At 37.2% G+C, this 20,061-nt stretch overlaps 1 protein-coding gene across 2 annotated transcripts in view; it reads right to left on the bottom strand.

Annotated features, from left to right (window-relative positions):
* The window catches only part of LOC111867107 (sarcolemmal membrane-associated protein), a 78,058-nt gene extending 60,295 nt beyond the window's left edge, over nucleotides 1-17,763 (bottom strand). Inside the window, exons 1-7 of one of the 2 annotated variants that reach the window (XR_002843291.2) lie at nucleotides 16,947-17,762; nucleotides 16,145-16,244; nucleotides 15,833-15,958; nucleotides 14,717-14,854; nucleotides 11,687-11,834; nucleotides 10,171-10,237; nucleotides 7,789-7,864 (exon numbers count right to left, since the gene is read on the bottom strand). Coding sequence is in view for 1 of the 2 variants with exons in the window: in XM_023856630.2 (XP_023712398.1) it covers nucleotides 7,789-7,864; nucleotides 10,171-10,237; nucleotides 11,687-11,834; nucleotides 14,717-14,854; nucleotides 15,833-15,958 (555 nt within the window). In the remaining variant the exon portion in view is untranslated. Of the gene's footprint in view, nucleotides 1-7,788; nucleotides 7,865-10,170; nucleotides 10,238-11,686; nucleotides 11,835-14,716; nucleotides 14,855-15,832; nucleotides 15,959-16,144; nucleotides 16,245-16,946 lie in introns of both variants that reach the window. The other variant, XM_023856630.2, reaches the window with a different exon arrangement.
* Nucleotides 17,764-20,061: the final 2,298 nt, after the last annotated feature.

Here is a 20,061-nt window from a genome sequence, read left to right on the forward strand (position 1 = left end):
CTTGGCACAGATAAAGTCGTGTCTTATTTATACTCTGTTCTACTGACAACAGGCCAGCGAAAAATCTAACAATCTACAGCAAAACCATCAATTATTATGGGCGTTATAACATAGGTGTGCAGCTGAACGAAACATACACGTCGAACCCCCCCAGACGATTTAAATCCCTGACGAAACATACACGACGAACCACGGCAACGGGTTAAACATACATCACAGTAAAAAACATTTCACACAACAGTTATAGACCCCAATGAATTCTATACTTCGTGCCATGTACCAATCTTTGGTAGAATGTGATAATTTTGAGAAATATGATCAAGCAAAATTTTATCTTCAGGTAAAATAATGATTACTGTGAAATCCATATTTAAAATTTTTCTGAGGCAACAAAATATGACAATGAAAACCCTTAAAAGATGAAGTTCAACACCCAGATAATGAAGCTAGAACCACAGAAATTGTATATTAAATAGGGAGAAAGTCTCAAATCACACACTCAACTAGGCAGACTGAAATGATGGCTTACAGTGCAGATTCCTAATTCCAAATTTCATAAAAATTTCTTAAAACTGCTTCGGAGATGAATTGTTAAAAATATCCTCCAGTATTCCTATACATACCATGAATCTACTGGAGAGTGACAGAAGAACATTATTCTGAACAGTATTTGCTACCTATAGTAATTAGCCTCTGGCCTGTTAACATAAATAAATAAGAACTGAATTGAAAACAGACACCCAGTGATGCTTACATATATGTAATTTTGGTTTATGGCTTCAATGTCATATTAGTATCTCACCCTTTTACAAGTGCCTTGACATAGTTCTAGCTACTGAAAAGATGAGAGAGCTACCTCATTTTGTTTGCAAAACTCAAAAGAGTTCACTCTTTATACAGAAGTAAACATTCTAAGAATTCAGACATTCTTAAAATGGAATGCAATCACTGATAACTGTTAGTGCTCTCCACCCATCAATAAACAAGTATTTTCATAACCACATAAGAAATTAAGAACCAGTCACAATCACATCGATGAATTTCCAATGGTCAGGAGTAAACATAAATATAACAGAGACATAATATCCTAATTTCTTTAGGTAACAGAAATCATCCTCTCTGTTTACTATGGAGAACAATTAATAAGCAAATATATTTTGTAAATTGCAATACTGTCACTATGGAACTTCAGTAAAAAGTAAAGGTATCCCTGTAGCAGGCCACGGAGGCTCATTGGGTTGTGAGAGGTTGAGGTTCCCACATTTTCTAGACAATCAGCTCATAAATGGCGGAGAGGTTGTCAGCCTTACACGCTGGCCGCCCTTTACCCCCAAGAATATTCCTGGTACTCATTTCTGTTAGAGGCTGAGTTGAACCCAGGGCCATAGTGTGGCTGGAAGGATTAGGTAAATTGAAAAAAAAAATCCATCTCATCAGGATTTGATCCTGCAACCTTCTGGTTTGTAGCATAGTGCCTCAACCAACTCACTATGGAACTAGAGGATGGACAATAATTTTAGTTAGTTGGGGGATAATAATGAAAAGAAAGCTACAGAAAACAAAAAGTTTCTAACTATGTAAATAAATTTCTGTAATCATATTTTATTGCAGAATTAATGCATCACAGTTTCTTTAATAGAAATAACATTTCTAGAGAGCCGTTCTTCAGTTAAACACAGATCACTTATATGTCCAGTGTCAAAATGAATCCGCATAAAATGTACAAAACTCTCACTTTTAATAATACGTGGCATATATATTGTGACACGATGGCTAAAAGCCAGAGCAGTGGAGCCCGAGCCAGACATCCGTCACTAAGCAATGGCCCAGAAATCACGTGCATGCTGTAACTTATAGCAGTGAATGGGCTGTTACCAGGTTCCAAGTTGCTAAGCACAAGATTCTTTTGACAACCACCAAAACAGAGAACAATTAACTGTTCAATGTGGTGTCTTCTATGTGGGCCACCTAACAGTTATAAAAGGCAGTGGATTCATGAATTCAAGTAGTAACAGAGAGATTAAAGTAGTAGAGACCAGTCAGAGATCCAGACAGCAATAAGAGATTCAGTCGTACGAGAAATCAGAAGTGACCTCAATAGCTGAAGTGTTACCAAGTAACAACTAAGCAAGCAGACACTGACGACTTTAGTTTGTGTGTTATAGTGACAGTAATCTTTTGAGTGCTACAATTATTTGTTAGTATCCAATAAATCTATTCATCTAATCTGGAACTCATTAATATAAGTCACACAAACACCATATACGTGACAATATTCTCATTTAATGCAACACATTGCAAAACCTGTACATGTTGTACAAATAACAAACCAACAAATTACTCAAATCTATTTCATTTATTATTCTTATTCTAGAATTATTTACAATATGGCACAGATTCTTTACTGAAGAGCTGTCAGCCATTCCAATGTTCAAGAACTTCTGAGTTTGCTTATTTATGGTTTACAAAGGTCAGATGAAAAGTGGTGGCAACACCTCTATAGTTCTCAAATGACTTTATTACCTGAGGTAAACACACTTACATTCCTTCAATATAATCATCTGTCATGTGTGCCAACTTCTGCCAAATTTGTGGAAGGCGTTGTACACCATCAGCGTGACCACTGTCCAGCACTGACCGCCCTACAGCATGAATAATCTCCTCTTTTGTGTTGTAACGTGTCCCTCGCAGTGGTTCTTTCATTTTGGCAAAGAGATCATAATCATATGGACTCATATTGGGTGAGTATGGTGGATACTGCAGTATCTCCCATCGCCAGTGGCGAAGGAGATCACTGACAGCGTCAGCAGTATGAGCCCTTGCATTGTCATGAAGGATGATGGGGTTCTTTGCCAACAAGTGTCGTCGCTTTCTCCTGAGTGTTGGACAAAGATGGTTATGCAGGAAACTGTAGTAGTAGGCAGTGTTTACTGTGTGTCGTTGAGGTACAGTGTGCTGCAGTATCACTCCATCAATGTCATATGCCACAATGAACATTGCCTTCACATTACCCTGTGTAGGGCGCACTTTCTTTCATGAGAAGAGCCAGAATGCTTCCATTTATTTCATTGTCGCTTCAAGTACAGTTCGTATGAGCAAGCCCAAGTTTTGTCCAGAGTGATGACCCTTCCAAGAAAGTCGTCATCTTCCCTCTAGTACCAGTCCAACAAGTCCTGTGCAATTGCATAATGTTGCCATTGTTGCACCTCGGACATTGTATGGGATACACAACATGCTGCAATTTTGCAGTATCCAAGAATATCATGCAGAATGTGAAGCATGGTTTTGTGACATACGCCTACCTCCTGAAACTTCAATTTTTATCCAGGAGTGTTGTTCTTGTTTCGTAAACATGTTCTTAGGGCGCTTGAACTGGGCTCCTGCACTTCAAGACGATGTACAATGCAACTCAATGAAACACAACCAGAGCCACTCACTGCACTACTTCAACTGAACTTCTGCTATCAGCTACAGATGGTGCTAGTGCCACCTGATGCACATCTTTCATGTTACAGCAGTGTTGCCACTACTTTTTATCAGACCCTTGTATTTCTGTCAATAGTTCCAATTAGATAGCATTAAATTATAGAGTAATTAGTGAACAATGTATCTGAAAAGATGTGGAAGGAAGCACTCAACAGTCTAATCTGAGGCATATTGCCAGCATTTCCTTCAAGGAACTGAGGAAAACTACAAATAAAACTCAGTCATAATGGTTGGTCTCCAGGCTCAAATATGAACCTTGGACTTCCTGAATACAAAACATGAGTCCTATTCATGCATCCATGATGCTCTATTAAATTCTATATTTTATATTCCAAATGTTCATTGCAGTTATCACAAAAGAGCTGCCAATGGACCCTATTCTAAAGAGCCACTTAGCATCTCGACCAGTCAATCTTTTATGTCCACTTCTTATTTCTCTGTATATCCTACATGCTTGACTCATCTCAGTTTCTTCACTTCAGTAAATCTTCACAAAACTGGATTAGAAGCAGTGTACATATTGTGAAGCTCCTCGTTATGTAACGTTCTCCATTCACTTATTTGTTCATCTCTCTTGCATCCAGACAGTTTCCTTGGAAATCAGTTTTTAAATATCTTCATAAAATTTGTTCTGTCCTCAAAGTGACGAAGTTCCATCTTAAAAACAGTAAAACCTGCAATGCTAGATCAAATACAGACACTCAAACTGTCTTAACTATAGCCACTCAACTTCATACAAGGTACATAAAATATAACAGGTCCTAAGATGTCTTACTCCTTACATTCTGAACTAGTCAAGATAGCTTTTTATTCCTAGTGTATATCACTTGAGTGAACAATTATTAATATGAAATACTTTTTGCTGCATGTCTCTTAATCAAATCCTGTAACATAATAAATTATTCATTTCAAGCCTTCATTCTAGTATTCAAGAAATTACACATTCTGTCTCATGAACTTGAAGAATTAAAAACATAAGAGCAAATTGTTTGCTCTGCCTCTCCACTAGCATAGTGGCTGCAAGCTTTCTTTTATATACTCTTCAATCCACCTTGAAAACAAACATTTTCAGAGTTGCAAGGATTTTGGTAGTAATATCTGCTGCCTCAAGTAAAATCACGGTCATCAACCTGGAGTAATTTCCTTTCAATAAGAATCTGCAATTGGTAGCCTCTGTCCACAATAAATATATATCACTAACAAATATTTAGTCGGAAATAAACTGCAAAGAGAGTTTTCCACTGCAAGTTCCATTCCAACACTGTACAGAACACTTTGAAGTTTAGTTAGTGCCTTGCTGTATTCACATTCCTAACATATACATATCCAGAAAACTTACCCTTACAGGTTTACTTTGTAGAAAATAAAATATTTCATCAGCATGATGCAAAAGAAATTTCTTCAGGTGACATACACAGCCAGAATGTCTACCTGTAAAAGCAGGTGCATTATCAGTGCAAATGCTTACTCTTTCAACCACAAATGACCACTTCATTTGACATGGTTATTTTAATGTGGTTGCACACCTGCACTGAGAAGGAAATGCTGCATTAAATTTTGGCTCACACACCTATGTCTGCATGATAGAAATTTGGCTTTAGTGTAGTAAAAAAGTACAGAACATACAGAATTATAAAAGAAAATGTTCTGCAGTCAAAGTCATCCTTTTCCTTTTCATCCCACAATATTCCTGAACGCTCAATTTTCTGTCCATTCATGTGTCTCACACACACCGATTTCAAACTCACATGCTGACAACAGCAAAATATTGACAGGTTTGTTAAAGAAACTCAAAGCTCTTATCTCCGTTAATGCAAAAGATATCCAGTTAGGCATACCAAACTTCAGCAGTGTGCTATTCATTTCAAAAGAATTCAATGTCTCTATACTCAGATGCTCAAGGATCCATTTCACAACTGTAGGAATGTAATAACCCCTCCTATTCTAGCACCATCTTTATCTTCATGTAGTATTTAACTGTTGTGAGGGAGAACTATTTAATTACACTTGACAGAATTCTGGAAGTACAAAACATTTAATTTAGTAATGAATAAATGTGATCACCAATATTTAGATTAACTTAAAACTATTACCAGATTTATATGAAATTTGGTATTGAGGGAGCTACACTAGGTTATCAAGTGAACTTCATTGTTCCAATCAAATCACTATTTTACAATATGCCAAATCTCACAGATTTTATCAAAAACTGATTATAGCATAAAAAATCGGTACATGACATAAATATAGATATATTACCATGAAGTTCTATGTTTATTTTGAAGTGCAAAACATACGTACTATACTCAAGTACACTTTTCCACTCACTAAGCAGGTTGGTTTAACCTTTAAACGACTAAAGACAACGTATGTCGTCGCAAAAATAAAGGCAGCGGTACGAATGACGCCATATGTGGTCGCACAGTCCGCGCATGCGGACGTTATATAAAATTAAATTTTAACGTAGAAAATGATGTTCTACTTTCGTAATTTTTGGCCACCATCTGCATGGAGGGTCTGTCTTCCCACCTGCGTCATCTGCCGGAATGTTGCCTTCGTGTGGAATTCTCAAAAAAATCCGGAAATGCAGAGTCCGATTTCGCACTTCACGCACTCTGTCCGGACCATCTTTCGTTTCCCACGCGAAAAGCACACACGACACCTCAATTGCGAAGTAGAGGAAGTCGGCCAGTGATGTGGTTTGGCCTTCTATAATCGAGATATCTCCGATTAAACGGCAGGGGTTCGACTCCTGGTCGCACAGTCCGCGCGTGTGAACATTATATTAAATAATATTTTAAAGTAGAAAATGATGTTCTACTTACGTAATTTTTGGCCATCATCTGCANAATGCTAGAGTTGACCGTATAACAGTAAACACTTTGTGTAGCTGAGAGCGAAGTAAGACACTGAGATTATTTCACTGTCCGCTATCCACATTCCGAAAGCGGTACGTCAGTTATACTCAGATAACCTTGATAGACACAACAACAACTGCAATGTTGCCAAGTGTCGTCATCCACCAGATGCATTCAGGGGTGTCCAGAACGTATGAATTCTCACAGAGAAGGAAAAAAATTGGGAAATTTCTTTTTTGGAGTCAGTGCAAAAATTTTAACATGTTTTATACAATCTGTAAATTACAATATCTGATTCTATATTCTTTCGAGAAAAAAACAGCGTTTATTTCGTTCGTTTATCACAGAAATTGCAGAAATAGGAGCAAATTTAGTAAGTGACTTCAATTTTTACGGATTTCTAATCGCGGGTATTTAAATATATTCCGTACGGCTGCCTATACCGGAATTTAAATGCCCGTAGGATAAAGGTTAAAAGTAATGCTCCAGACTTGTAGACAGGAAGTTCTTGACTTGAATTTCAGCTGGGACATCTGCTACCCTCACTGAGGTTTCTCATTTTTTCACTCAATCTCTCCTGGCCATTTCATGGGTTAATATTTCAATCATGCCATGCCCATTTATTTACAAATTCTTTATAATTCATCAGTCATAAATCAATCTATTGTTCAACCCTATAAAGTTAGTTCAGATACTGACAGTATCATAAAATAAACCATAAACCAGCTTTCCACTCCTGTTTATTCTAAAGGTCACAGAATAATTAAAAACCATTCAACAGACATAAATCACTTGGCAGATTCTAAAGGGTTCTTTCTAACAGTGGTGTATGACACTCAGGATTACTGGGTTTTTGGACTCTGTCCATCGCCCAGTATTCTAAAAACACTAAAAAACATGTTTCAGAAACTGGATGTTTCCATCCTCAGGTGAGGGGTTGGAAGACAGACACTCTGTTGGGTCCATTAGTAAGAGCTAACCCCAGTAACTGGGGTTAGTTTTTTCTAACTACCCAACAGAGTAGTGTCCCCCACTCATCTGAGGACAGGAACAGATAACAGATCCAGTTTCCAAAACATCACGTTCTTCAGTGTTCTTTAGAATACCACATGAAGGACAAGTCCACAAAACCAGTGATACTGACAAATCAACTAAGCTATCAAATTAGCATCAATTCTTATATCAAGCTACAGGACATGCACTCAATTTCTACAAACCAAAGAGAGATCATATATGTCACGAACATGTACACTGCTGCAAGCCGTAGACCTCTATGGCCAACTGAGACTACAAGCTCTTCAACATCATTCACACAGGAAGATGAAATACCTAATCATCATTACTGCTTCATGTAGAAGATGGATCCTTAGTAAAAAAAAACATGAATAATCAGATAAGTCCTGCAAGTAGCAATATCTGTGTAAGCTGAAGAAATCCTCCTTACCTGCAGGTACTGATTCAGCTGATACAGGTCTTCCAATGGCACCATCCCCACTGAGCTGATAACAGATGTGGATGGACTACAACACACCACACAACCAGTATCAGTAACTGTCTCATATGGATAGTTTCCTATCTCAAAGTATTAGATTCCTTCCTCCAGTATCTGCTTTTTCTTCTTTCAACTCCAAGTCCACACAGTGAACTCTGTCAAATCTCAACTGTGTTTCTTCCTTTCATTTACTCTCTAAAACTTCGAGCCGCAAATGTATTCTGAATAATACTCAAATATTTAGAAGTTGGAATAGTTCGGTCACCACAGCAAGAAGCTATGGACTGTAGAGCTGGGGCTCAATTCCCAGCAGGGGAATGATTGTTCTCTTCTCCACAGCAACCATACAGGCTCTGGGAACCCACCCTCCTATTCAATGGGCACTGGGAGCTCTTTCCATGGAGATAAAGCTGACCACTCACCTCCATCTAGTGCTGAGGTCAAGAATGATGATGCTACACCTCCACTCCTCCATGTCTTTATGGAATAGTAGGGACAACTTTACCTTACCTTTTACTTAAATATTCAGTTCATATCTCACAGGAAACACGATGCATCTACATTATAGAGATCGACCTGGCTAATGCTGTCTATGGGAATAATTACTATTTATTCTCACAGTCATGTAACACATTTACATACACTATGTCGGTAAAATGCACTGCTTTTTAATATTACAGGTGATTCTTATAGTAACCACTATGCTCTAAAGGATTAAGCTAGGCCCCCACTATAATTTAATCATACTTGCTAAGTTTGTTATGTTGTGTGTTAAGTCTTTGTATATAACTGAAATGAGGTACCTACTCTTATATATTATTACCAGGGCCCGAATTTTGATGCCATGTCTTCTTTTTTTCCTTGTATCCTATGCGATGCTCTTAAATATATAAATCTTGGATATGAGCTGCTGGTTACAGAAATGTAAATTTTATGGGTAATTTTTTTAAGGTCATTTTTTTCATTTTGTGGGTAATTTTTTGGTAAATTTTTGGACTTTTAAGGGTATTTCTTGTCATTTTAGGGAATTTTTCTTCATATGTTTTCTGAAATGTGAATAACATGGAAGCAAAGTGTTCTTTCTTTTTTCCTTTAGGTCATTTTTCTAGATTTTTCGGTCATTTTTTTAATATATTCAGGTCATGAAAATCCGGGCCCTGATTATTACCAATAATAAATATTTGTCCATGCACAAACAAGCCTCACAATTTTGTAACTTTCATCTTCTTGGCTGAAATTTCCAGATTACACACTTTACCAATACTGTGTACAGTAGGAACTGAATGCTGTAACTTATCCTGACTTCAGCTAAAAATTTGATCTGAAAGCTTCATACTTAAAAACTGTATATATTTACACACTTCATGGAAATTGCTCAAAATTTTGGTAATTCAGACCATTTTCTAGATATTATAACCAAACATTATTTTTAATGATCATCAGTTATGTTAATCAAGATTTAGACTTATAAGGTGAAAAGGAATAAGGAGGCACTCTCATTCTGATAACTTACATTCATTCTTGTGCTAATCTAGTATGTATTTCACTGCATTAATTCTAAGAGTTCAGACACTGATAAACCCAGCAAAAGTGAGCAACAGGCTCGGTCACCCAGGTGAGCTTATCTCACGGCTTGGACAGTTAGATTTATTATTAATTTAAAGCCTCCAACTACCTAATAAATAAATTTCATTGGTGGAAATAATTACACTTGTGAACCACAAGTTTTAAAGATAACCAATCAAGCTAAGTTAAGGGAAGGAACATCGTTTGAAACTGATGGCTTACAGAAGCTGGCAACTTCAAGAAGCATCCCTCCAGAGTCTTCAACTAATGCTACTGCAGTATGGACGAAAAAATGTGTTGCTCTGTGGTATGCATGTACATAATGTAATTGTTAAGACTCAACTTGTCAGGTCAGCCTACAAGGAATTACAGTGTAACACAGTAGCAACAAGTGTAATCATTGGTGAATTATAATATTAAAGCAAAGCTTGTGCAACAAAGAGGTAAGGTGGTAAGGTTGTCAGCCTTAGTGCCAGCCACCACCTACGCCCCAGGAATATTCCTGGTACTCATTTCTATTAGAGGCTGAGTTTACTCCCAAGCCATACTGCAGCTGGAAGGGCTAGGTAAATTAGAAAAAAATCCACCTCATCGGGATTTGAACCCGTGACCTTCTAGCTTGTAGCATAGTGCCTCAACCAATTACATTACTACGTGCCCCACGGTCATACTACAAAATAAATGTGAAGCTCTGTAAATGATTTCTCTTATAGAATATATTTGAATTAATTGCTGAATCCATTTATTTGACATAACTTTGAAACTTACCTTGCCTTTGCTTCTTTACCATCTGGTAAGTATAACTTCAGTGTGGCAACAATGCAGCCGTGTGTCACTGAAACAGGATTTCTTCAAAGGTTACCAAGTGTTTTTTAACATTTATTTCAAATTATTATGAACTACATTATGTAAAGTAAAAACATAAAGTAAAGGTATCCCTCAGGCCGTGCCATAGCTCAAGCGGTCAGTCGGTGGCTTCCCACCACAGCGGCCCGGGTTTGATCCCGGGTCTGGTCAAGTGGGATTTGTGGTGGACAAAGTGCTGTTTTAGTGAAAACAGCACAGCAGCCACGAGCAAACCCTGGACGATATAAAGAACCTCCACATCAAGATAGCCAGGTGGCACAATATCTGCCCCATATAAGAGGGACGATGGGAGGACGAACACGAACCTGCATGGTTACGAATTTTAATTATTGACAATACAAAAGTTTTTTAATTAGCATCAAGAAATTTTATGTAATTTTTTAAAAACTTTACATTCCCAGGAAACTGCTGTGTTTGTGAAATATTCTATTTTGTGTACTATGTATTGTAGCATATAAGTGTACATACTTTACGTCTAAACAACTTATGTGATGGTGGTTTCCTATTTGTAGTGATGTTTGCCCTCTGAAGATGGTCCACAGAGACCGAAACATGTAAGGGCGTTAAGTTTTCATGTAGTAAAAAACTTACAGGTCACATTGGACGGAGTGATTTATATCTGTAATTGTTAGTGTGATGGACCAGAATGAAACAAATCAAACTTATATATATGTAACTTATGGTCACTCCCCACAACAACCCTGATGAAGGAGATGGAGCAAGTCTCCAAAATGTTGTTTCTAGCTCAATCATAATGTTGTGAATCATCCCAGATTTTGGTTCATTTACCTGTCACAGAAGTTTCAAATGTATATTAACAGTAACTAACATTTCTTGTCTGACGCATTCTCTTATGTAGGTCATTCAGGGGAAGAAGAGGGTACATAAATTAACCCTTCTAAGTTTGTTCATAAGAGAATAATTTTTCTTATTTAAATTTTGTGAAATCTGTGAGCAACATTAATAACCAGCAGAGAAAATAACACAATCCTTACAGGTTATGTGCACATAATACAAGCTGCTAACAATTCCTAGCCAGAGATAAGTCAGGATAGTAATGTATGTGGAAACTAACACAAACATCTCTTTCCAGTAATTCTGTCTTCCATAAATGGGGCATGTGCCTTACTCAGGAGAATGTGGTATTCAAACAAACATGACACTGGTGTTTCTCAATGTTAATTTTTTTTTAAATTTTATGAACATAATATGATGACTGTTGGTTATTATGGTCATCAAAACACTAAATCTTTGTAAGTGCCTGACAACAGCTGTACACGTAATACCAATAAGTACTACCCCAAAAAAATACAGAAATAACCAAACAATGAGAAAAAATTACTATAAATAACATATAAACAACTATAATTTTTTAGAATTGCCATAACACATTTTATACACATGAGTATAAACTCACCCTTCCTAGAATTCTCCATAACATCAACTCCAAACTGAACAATATCACCAGAACAGACCTCCCGAGGTGGTGATTCTTCTGCTCCCTTACTGAGCCGCTGATTGTTGACAAATGTGCCATTGCTACTTTTTGTATCCTGCAAGTAAAACTGATAGCACAATATGTTATAGTAACTATACAGCAAAAGGTAAAGTTGTCACTGTGCTTAATTACTTAATTATGCGATATGCCATGAAGACATCTGGGGGATTGGAGGCATAAGTAATTATCAAAATTCATATTCTTATATAACATTAAAAAAAAACAAAAGCATGCAAAATTCATATTGTTTTCATTTAACGCATGTTTTGTTTCAAGGTAAAATTGGACAGAAGCAGTTGTTTTTGTATGTATACACACAAAAAGCTTCAGCAAAGCCAAGCACGTTCTAATTACACACTATGATAAAATACAATACTAATATAAGTAGTTACTATAGGATACAATACTAATACGTTAATAAAATCCATATTCAAAATTATACTCTGAATTTTAAATAATATGTAGCATAACAACAGAATCTTTCTGTGAAGATTTTAATTTTGGCCCAGAGACTGACTGTTCTGAGCTTCCCATGGTTTTCCTCAGTCTCCCCAGGTAAATGCTAGCATAGTACCTTAAAATAGACCACTACTGCTTCCATCAAGAAGCTTTTCAATCCATCATTCAAAATTATTCTGCCATTTTATGCTATATAACAAAAATTTCGTGGTTTTAATCTGCAAGTAATCTATACCGACCGAGCAGCTGCTGCTTGTCAGTGAAGTTAGTGCCAATTTTAGTGGATAGAGGGTGTGATATCTGTGAATATCCCTACAGTGTCATGATATTGTCGCATCTTTGCTAGGCAGCACGACAAGGAATTATGTGGGTTTCGGATTTGACAAAGACGTTTATTGGACTATCGCTTTTTAAAGTAAAAAATTAAACGAGTCCACAAGCAAACTATACCAACTGAGCGACCGTCACTTGTTGGCAAAGTTACTGCCAACTTTAGAGGATAGAGGGTGTCACATGGTCAGCGTAATAGATCCCCACAGCCGTTAATCTCAGTTTTCTAGACCGGAGGCGCTAGTTTTCTCTTTACATAGCTCCTTAATTATCCTCATGAGGCTGAGTGGACCCTGTTCCAGACCCACTACTTCTCAGAAAATCTGGTAGCATAGGGAATCAAACCTGGGTCCTATGGATCTGTAGGCAGGAACTCTGACCACTAGATCAGAGTGGGAGTCCCCATTTCCCAACACAGTTTCAAAAAAATTCATATAAAAAAGAGTGGGGGGTAAAGCTCTGCCTGTAACAGGCCATGGAGGCCCACAGGGTTGTGGAATGTTGAGGATCCCACATTTTCTAGATAATCAGGTCACAGATGGCAGTGAGGTTGTCAGTCTTATGCACCAGCTGCCCTTTACACTCAGGAAGATTCTTGGTAGTCATTTCTGTCAGAGGCTAAGTAGACCCCAGGGCCATAGTGCAGCTTGAAGGATTAGGTCAACTGATATATCCAACGACTTCTCTGTTACCAAGTTAGCCACTTTCCTTGATTTTGATGTACACACTTCTAGCGTACTCTCATCAGCTTCTGTTGTAGTTACAGGTGCTATTCACACATTTAATGTCTCTCCTTTTTAACAATTTTATTAATGCTTGATTTTAGGTTCTCACAGCAGCTAATATAAACAATACTACCTTCCAGGATGTAATTAGATGTAGTTTGGTATAGGTTCTCTAACAACTCAGAAGAAGACACTGCTGTCACCTTCAGGGTTCAAGAGTAAGCCGAGTAACAAACTAGCAAGCAGCAGGTAGCAAGTTTCCTGCCTATAGTTGCTTAGGACCCTAATCCACCCTTATATGGGCGTTCAAAAATGACTGACACTAAATGTTTTTTTTTTTTTCACAGTAACCATTCACTGGAACAAAATACATACAGATTATACTAGAGGTATTCCCCACCAATGTCTATGCACCTTTGCCATCATACTGGCAGTTTCCGTATTTGCACAGCAAATCATTCTTTGGAGGTGTGCCGGCATAACTGCTGGACGACTGCCTGAAGCTCGTCATTGGAGGTGAACATCTTACCCCACATGCTTCCCCACGTATGGTTGCTAACCTCGTGTGAATGTGTGAAGCAGTCACTCCTTCCCTCCATAGAAACCACACAGTCCACTGTTGCCCACGATTGTCTGCTTCAGTGTTGTCTGAGCGGTGTCCATGACTGCACCTGCACACTACCACGAATGACACAGCACTGTTCAACCTGCATGCAGTAGCGTCATCTCGTGGCCATAGGTGGCACTGCAGTATGTCTACCCACATACACTGATTTGCATATGACACTGTTACTTTTCCGGAGTTAAGGAGGGAGTGTCAATCATTTTTGAACGCCCTAAATACATTCAGTGCCAGTCACGGTAGCCGAGCGGTCTAAGACATGTACTGTCTTCGTTGGTTTCGAAACCGGGATCGTGGGTTCGAATCCCACTCAGGGCATGGATGTTTAGTTTGTGTGCGTGCGTTTTTCTGTGTTTGTCTACAGGTAGAGGCCTTGCGACGAGCTGATCACTCGCCCAAGGAGTCCTACCGTACGTGTAAGATCTAGAAAAACTGAAGTGAACAGAGTTCATGGAGGTAGGCCTAGGCCCACTGGGGCTGTAGTGCCAAGAAAAAAAAATACATTCAGTACCAGTGCCCTGTTCCCAAGGAAAAAATCTACCAGGGAATGAAGCTGACCACTCTGTTCAACTTGTACTGAGGTCTAGAATGTATGGACCTTTAGCTATATGCCCTCTATTCATATATGTTGCAAAGCAACAGGCACAAGGATAATTTCACTGTTGTATTCAAAATTTGCTCTCAGTAAAGCTCAAACCATGTACTACAATACTGCAATTACCAAATGAATGTAAGGCACACATATAATATACTGTTGAAATGAAAGTAAACTAAGAATTAATTTCTAATTCACATAATGATTAAGTTGAATACCTTTCCATTCTCATACCATAACAGAGCATGATTACGGGAAAGCACTTTGCAGTCAAAGATGGCATTATTAGGTGTTGCCCGAGCCCGAGCCACTGAACGCCCAATTTTCACTGGCTGGTCCAATGTCAGTGACCGCTCCTGCAAAACACATAATAAAATGGATAAATGACAAAATTAGGTTACTCTGAGCCATTAGCATCTTTGAGAATACTATACTGAAGGTACAACCACTTTATTTCACTTTCTGAACATTTACAGGTTTCTCACATTTCTTTCAAAAGATAAAAAATTAGCCAGTAGACAACTATATTAATGACATTGTGTTTTAACTATTGAATTTTTTAATTAATAGACTTGTATAAAACTGTACAAATTGTACAATGTTTGCCATTACTTTTACTACTAAAATAAACTTATTTATTATATTGCATATGTTTATCAGTATCCTACTACAAATGTGTATGCTATTGGATGACAACTGTAATTCTTAGTTGTCACTGTAACTAGGACGATCTCCACATCCGTGTGAGAATGTATTCTCAACAGGATTTATGGAAGGTGAATAAATGAATGTAATTCCATTCAGCAGAATACTCTTTCAGATGCTAACAGCCATGCTGCTAGTGATGACTTGCATATATACATGTTATTTTTGTTACTTCTTCCTGGATCGAATGATAAGTAAGAATCAGTGTTCAATCTAACCCTGCTTTATTAAGACTTATCTCATGTTCCTTAGAAACATGTGTTTTATAATTCTGCAAAACAGTCTTATTTTTGGTCATATGGTGTGAAGCACCAGAGTCTCTTACCCAAGTATCATCCTTAATTTTAAAATGATAGGCAGATACCACATACATGGATTTTTTACTGGTCTTATTTTTCCATTTATTTTCATTATACCTTTGATCAAATCCTTCTTTATTTTCATCAGTACTATTAACTGATTTACAAGACTGATTGCCCTTAAATTTTTGGTTGTGTTGATTGTTGTTGCCTTATCCTATCTTTAAACCAACAGTTTTTGTTTATATGGCCTAGCTTACCACAAATTTGAATATGCAACCCTCTCCCCACAAAACACCACTTATTTCCATAATTCCAATAAACTATTACTTGAAAGGGATGGGAATTTGGTCGGCAAATGAGAACAGCCTTCGCAGCCATCTTACTAGTAGCTATCACATCTCCACTGTTGGGGTAAACCACAGACTTGACCCAGCCACCACTCACCACGACCATCTGTAACAAAATAAGAGCAAATGAAGGAAGCAAGTGCAGCCTAACAGAGGTATTAACCTATTATTCACCTTAGTCAGGACAACTGGTTTCCCAGCCAAAATTCAAACTGACATCTCTTAAATACAAGTCTACAGCGTTACTGCAATATCAACCTGGTCAGTCTAACAAACAGTATTGTGAATTTACCTAGAAACTGTTTGATTGCTGAACTACACAGGACTTGAGCTTCTTGTTGGTGGAGCAGCCAAGTCACAGCTTCCCACTCCTCCCAATGGAGCCATTCATCCTGCACATGAAACATCATTTCTCTTCAGATTATTTTTTTTTATTAAAATGAAAAGTTATTGTTGTATCACGTTCATGTGTCCGAGGATCCTGGTTAATGACTCAAGTAACAAATTTTCACAAAATTTGGTGTGAATTTCACGCTACCATAGCTTTATCTTTATCTATCAGAAATATGAGCACTGCGGTTGTTCAAACTAGTAAGGTGGTAGTCACATCTATGTTATTTCCCCATGTATAGTTCTGAAATTTTGTGTGATAACGGGCCTTAAATATGTCAAATTCCAGGATTTGGAAAAAAACACAAAAAGTCCATATAAATAATTTACTCCTCCGTACACTTGTCCCGTAAGAACATTATTTAAAAACACAACACCGCTCACCAACAAATCAAAATTACTCTTACCTATGTGTAAAGAATACTACACTATGTTCAATTTACTATCTCCTACGAGACCTAAAAATACCTCAATGCAAAGCACTAACCGGGCAAATATAATATATATTAACTTCAAAGGTGGTCAACTAAAACTGAAGAACTCCCATATGTGTCACATAATTAAAATACGGTATTACTCCTCGAAACAGGGTTCCAAGACATATTTTATAATCTAACATAATAACGAAAAGCCTACATGTTCCGATCTTTAATTCAAATAAAATATAAACCCATAATCACAGGCACGCATCCACTTCTACTTACACTTCGCACAACATAAACTGCACAATTCTCAAATAACCAAACTATAATATCGTCATAAGGCAGCCATTTTGTCTGGGCATGGGCAAGGTTACTAAATAATTGGCTGAATCTTGTAGACCGTTGTAGACTGTTTGCATCGGTTACCGTGATCCAATCGGATATCTTCGGTACTGAGCGAATGTAGACCAGAACGAGGTAATTACAGAATTGCTCAGAATAGACTTTCACAAATTGACAGCTGTATTTATTAGTTACGCGCCCAAAAACCAGGGATGCGTGCCAAAACATAACTACAGGTTCACATGCTCAGTACCAGGGGGATGCAACTCAATGCCGCTCAGTACTGTCAATTGTCAAATTTATTAGCGTGACGGATTCCATCATTTGGGAAATAAAGCCTCGTAGCCCGGCGATAGTCAGCTGACATTTCGGATGAAAATATCGCAGTCATCTTCAAGGTCGAGGGAGGGAGGAGAAAACTGCATGTAGCAGGCAGCAAGCATACTTTGTGGAATGGAAAGGGACCTAATAATTAGTCCTTTATGTTCTGCATTTTCTTTTTGATGAATAACCTGGTTAGTCTTGCTTCCAGGGCACTACTGAAATCTGTTGTGAAGTTTTAGGTTCCAGTTAGATAGAACTATCTCCTGCACACCCCTCTCTACAAGCCAAAAAAAAATAACTTTTGGTATATACAAATTCAGGGACATTATGGCAAGTAGACTCAAAAGCCTGCAAGTGTAGGCATATGTTGAAGCATACAGGCACCACCTTGCACAACCTGATACAACAAAGCTGTCATTACGCTAGGCAGGGGTTTGCCATGGAATTAATCTAAATAAGACATATAGAGTATGCAGTCTATACAACAATATTCTGTTAAAAATTGATATGGTCAACAGTGACCATTCTTCATTCTTAATCTTCATACCATAAAACTCTCCATAACCATAACCACCCAGGATATATATCATTCGAATCATAATTTTATTATCTTTGTATACTATTATATCATTGTGTTATATATTGTATTATTATTATTATTATTACTGTTATTATTATTACTTATTGTATTGTAAAGTATTTGACTTGTCCTATATCATGTACAATGATCCATGGATATGATATGAAATAAATAAGTGAGAGGTACAATGGACAATACACCTGAAAGGAAGGTGGCTGAAACATCAAGTACAAGTACACAAATCTTATTTTACTACTTTGAACTGTATATTTCAGTGTTCAACATATCAGTAAATGATTACTGGTAACCCTTTCTGTGCCAGTCTCCAGAGATGCCGTTAATGGAAAAACAATATAAGTTTTTCCTTTCAAACTGTACATATTAGGATGAAATGAATGCTATGTATTTTTCTGGCAGAAAACATTTATATTCCTCCCATTTACTGGTTTTCATCTCTACCACTGTACAGTAGTTCCATGCATCAATCCAGAATAACAGAATTTGGATCAATCTAACTGATGCTTTTTTTTTATGTCCTCAGTGTAAACATTCATAGAACTGCAACTATAATGAGCTAAGCTCTTAATGTTCTTCTATGTTTAAACTGTGAAGATGGATGCAGTAAATTCTTCTGAAACATTAGTACCTATACACCAGGCTACACAGCATCATATCGCAGAAGACAATAATGTTAATAATATTTACTGCCATGAGAACTCAAAACTAGTAGTCCGTATTCCTTATATAAGGAATCTGTGAAATTATGCTAACTAATCTTTTCAAGAGAAATAATATTACAACGCAGGACAAATATTTTGGGGAAATAAACATTAAAGCAATTAATGGCACTGCAGTGCCAAAACCCATCCAAAATATATTAACACTTGTATGATAGGACAATAAATGAATATTTCATATACAAATTACTGAGTCTCAGTGCCTTTATTTTAAACTGTGTACATGACACAAATATAACATTTTCCATGATTCTTGTAAAACATGTATGACATTAAACTTTAATCCATCCACACTAGCTTGCAGTGAAATAGACCTACTTAAGCTTTTACCTATGTTCATTCTCAAAATATAGACATACAACTGATAATTCTGTACATCAGAATCAAGAGACAGTCATCATCAGGTATTGACAATTATGTTTGGCACAGTTAAAATTAATTTACCATAGGAAAGTGGGCTTCAAGTACAATGTATCTCGTTGCAGCTAGTAACATCAAAAAATGCTTGTACCTGTATTGAATTATGTGTTATGGAGTCTTGGGGGAAATTCACCAGTTCACAATTTCTTCTAATCAAAAATTCTGTAGATATCAGCAATGTTGCCCAATCACATTACGATAATTTGCAATTACATAGTATCATTCTACTGTTTAATTGTAGCTACTAACATCACAAATATTATAAGATCAATCTTGCTGACTGGAAAGTTTAGATATATTATATAATTTTGAAAGTGCAATTGAGAGAGCACGTGTCTGTTTTAACGGGGCAAAACAGGGACACTGTAATGAAGTACACACCAAGATAAAAAGTAAAATTTATGTTAAAAATTGTTTTGGAATATCCTTGTTTTATGGTAATTCCCATCAATGGTGTGGGCACTTGACATCAAACAAAATTTGGCCTTCTTAAATGTCAATAATTACACTGATTCACATTAAAAATGTAAACGTGACATGTAAACATAAGCTGTAAAACACTGTATCTCTTGGCAGTGCAAGTACAAAGCATAGATCTGAGATAAAAGCTATGTAACAATAGAACTCCTATTTCAGAATTTCACCAGAGACCCATAAATGAGCGAAACACACAAGCAACCCTACTGATCTAAAGGTGAAGCAGCATTTTTATAAGGAACTTTCACATATTAAAAAATGTAATAGCAACTGTATCTTGTGCCACAGTGAATCTTAAACTGCAACAGAGACAACAGGATACTATGTTACTTGAAGACAAGCAATCTGATGTGTGTAACTGGACTAACGCTGGGGCCACACAAGCGCACAAAGTACGTCCGTTGCAACAAACGTACTTTATGATGGACGTTGCTGAGGACACCACACAGTTGCAGAATGTGGTGCGTAGTTTTTTGTCTGCAATGGAGCCAGAAGAAAGCGTAGCATTCGCCTCTCT

Source organism: Cryptotermes secundus, unplaced genomic scaffold (genome assembly GCF_002891405.2).
Source record: "Cryptotermes secundus unplaced genomic scaffold, Csec_1.0 scaffold277, whole genome shotgun sequence".
Classification (NCBI taxonomy): domain Eukaryota; kingdom Metazoa; phylum Arthropoda; class Insecta; order Blattodea; family Kalotermitidae; genus Cryptotermes; species Cryptotermes secundus.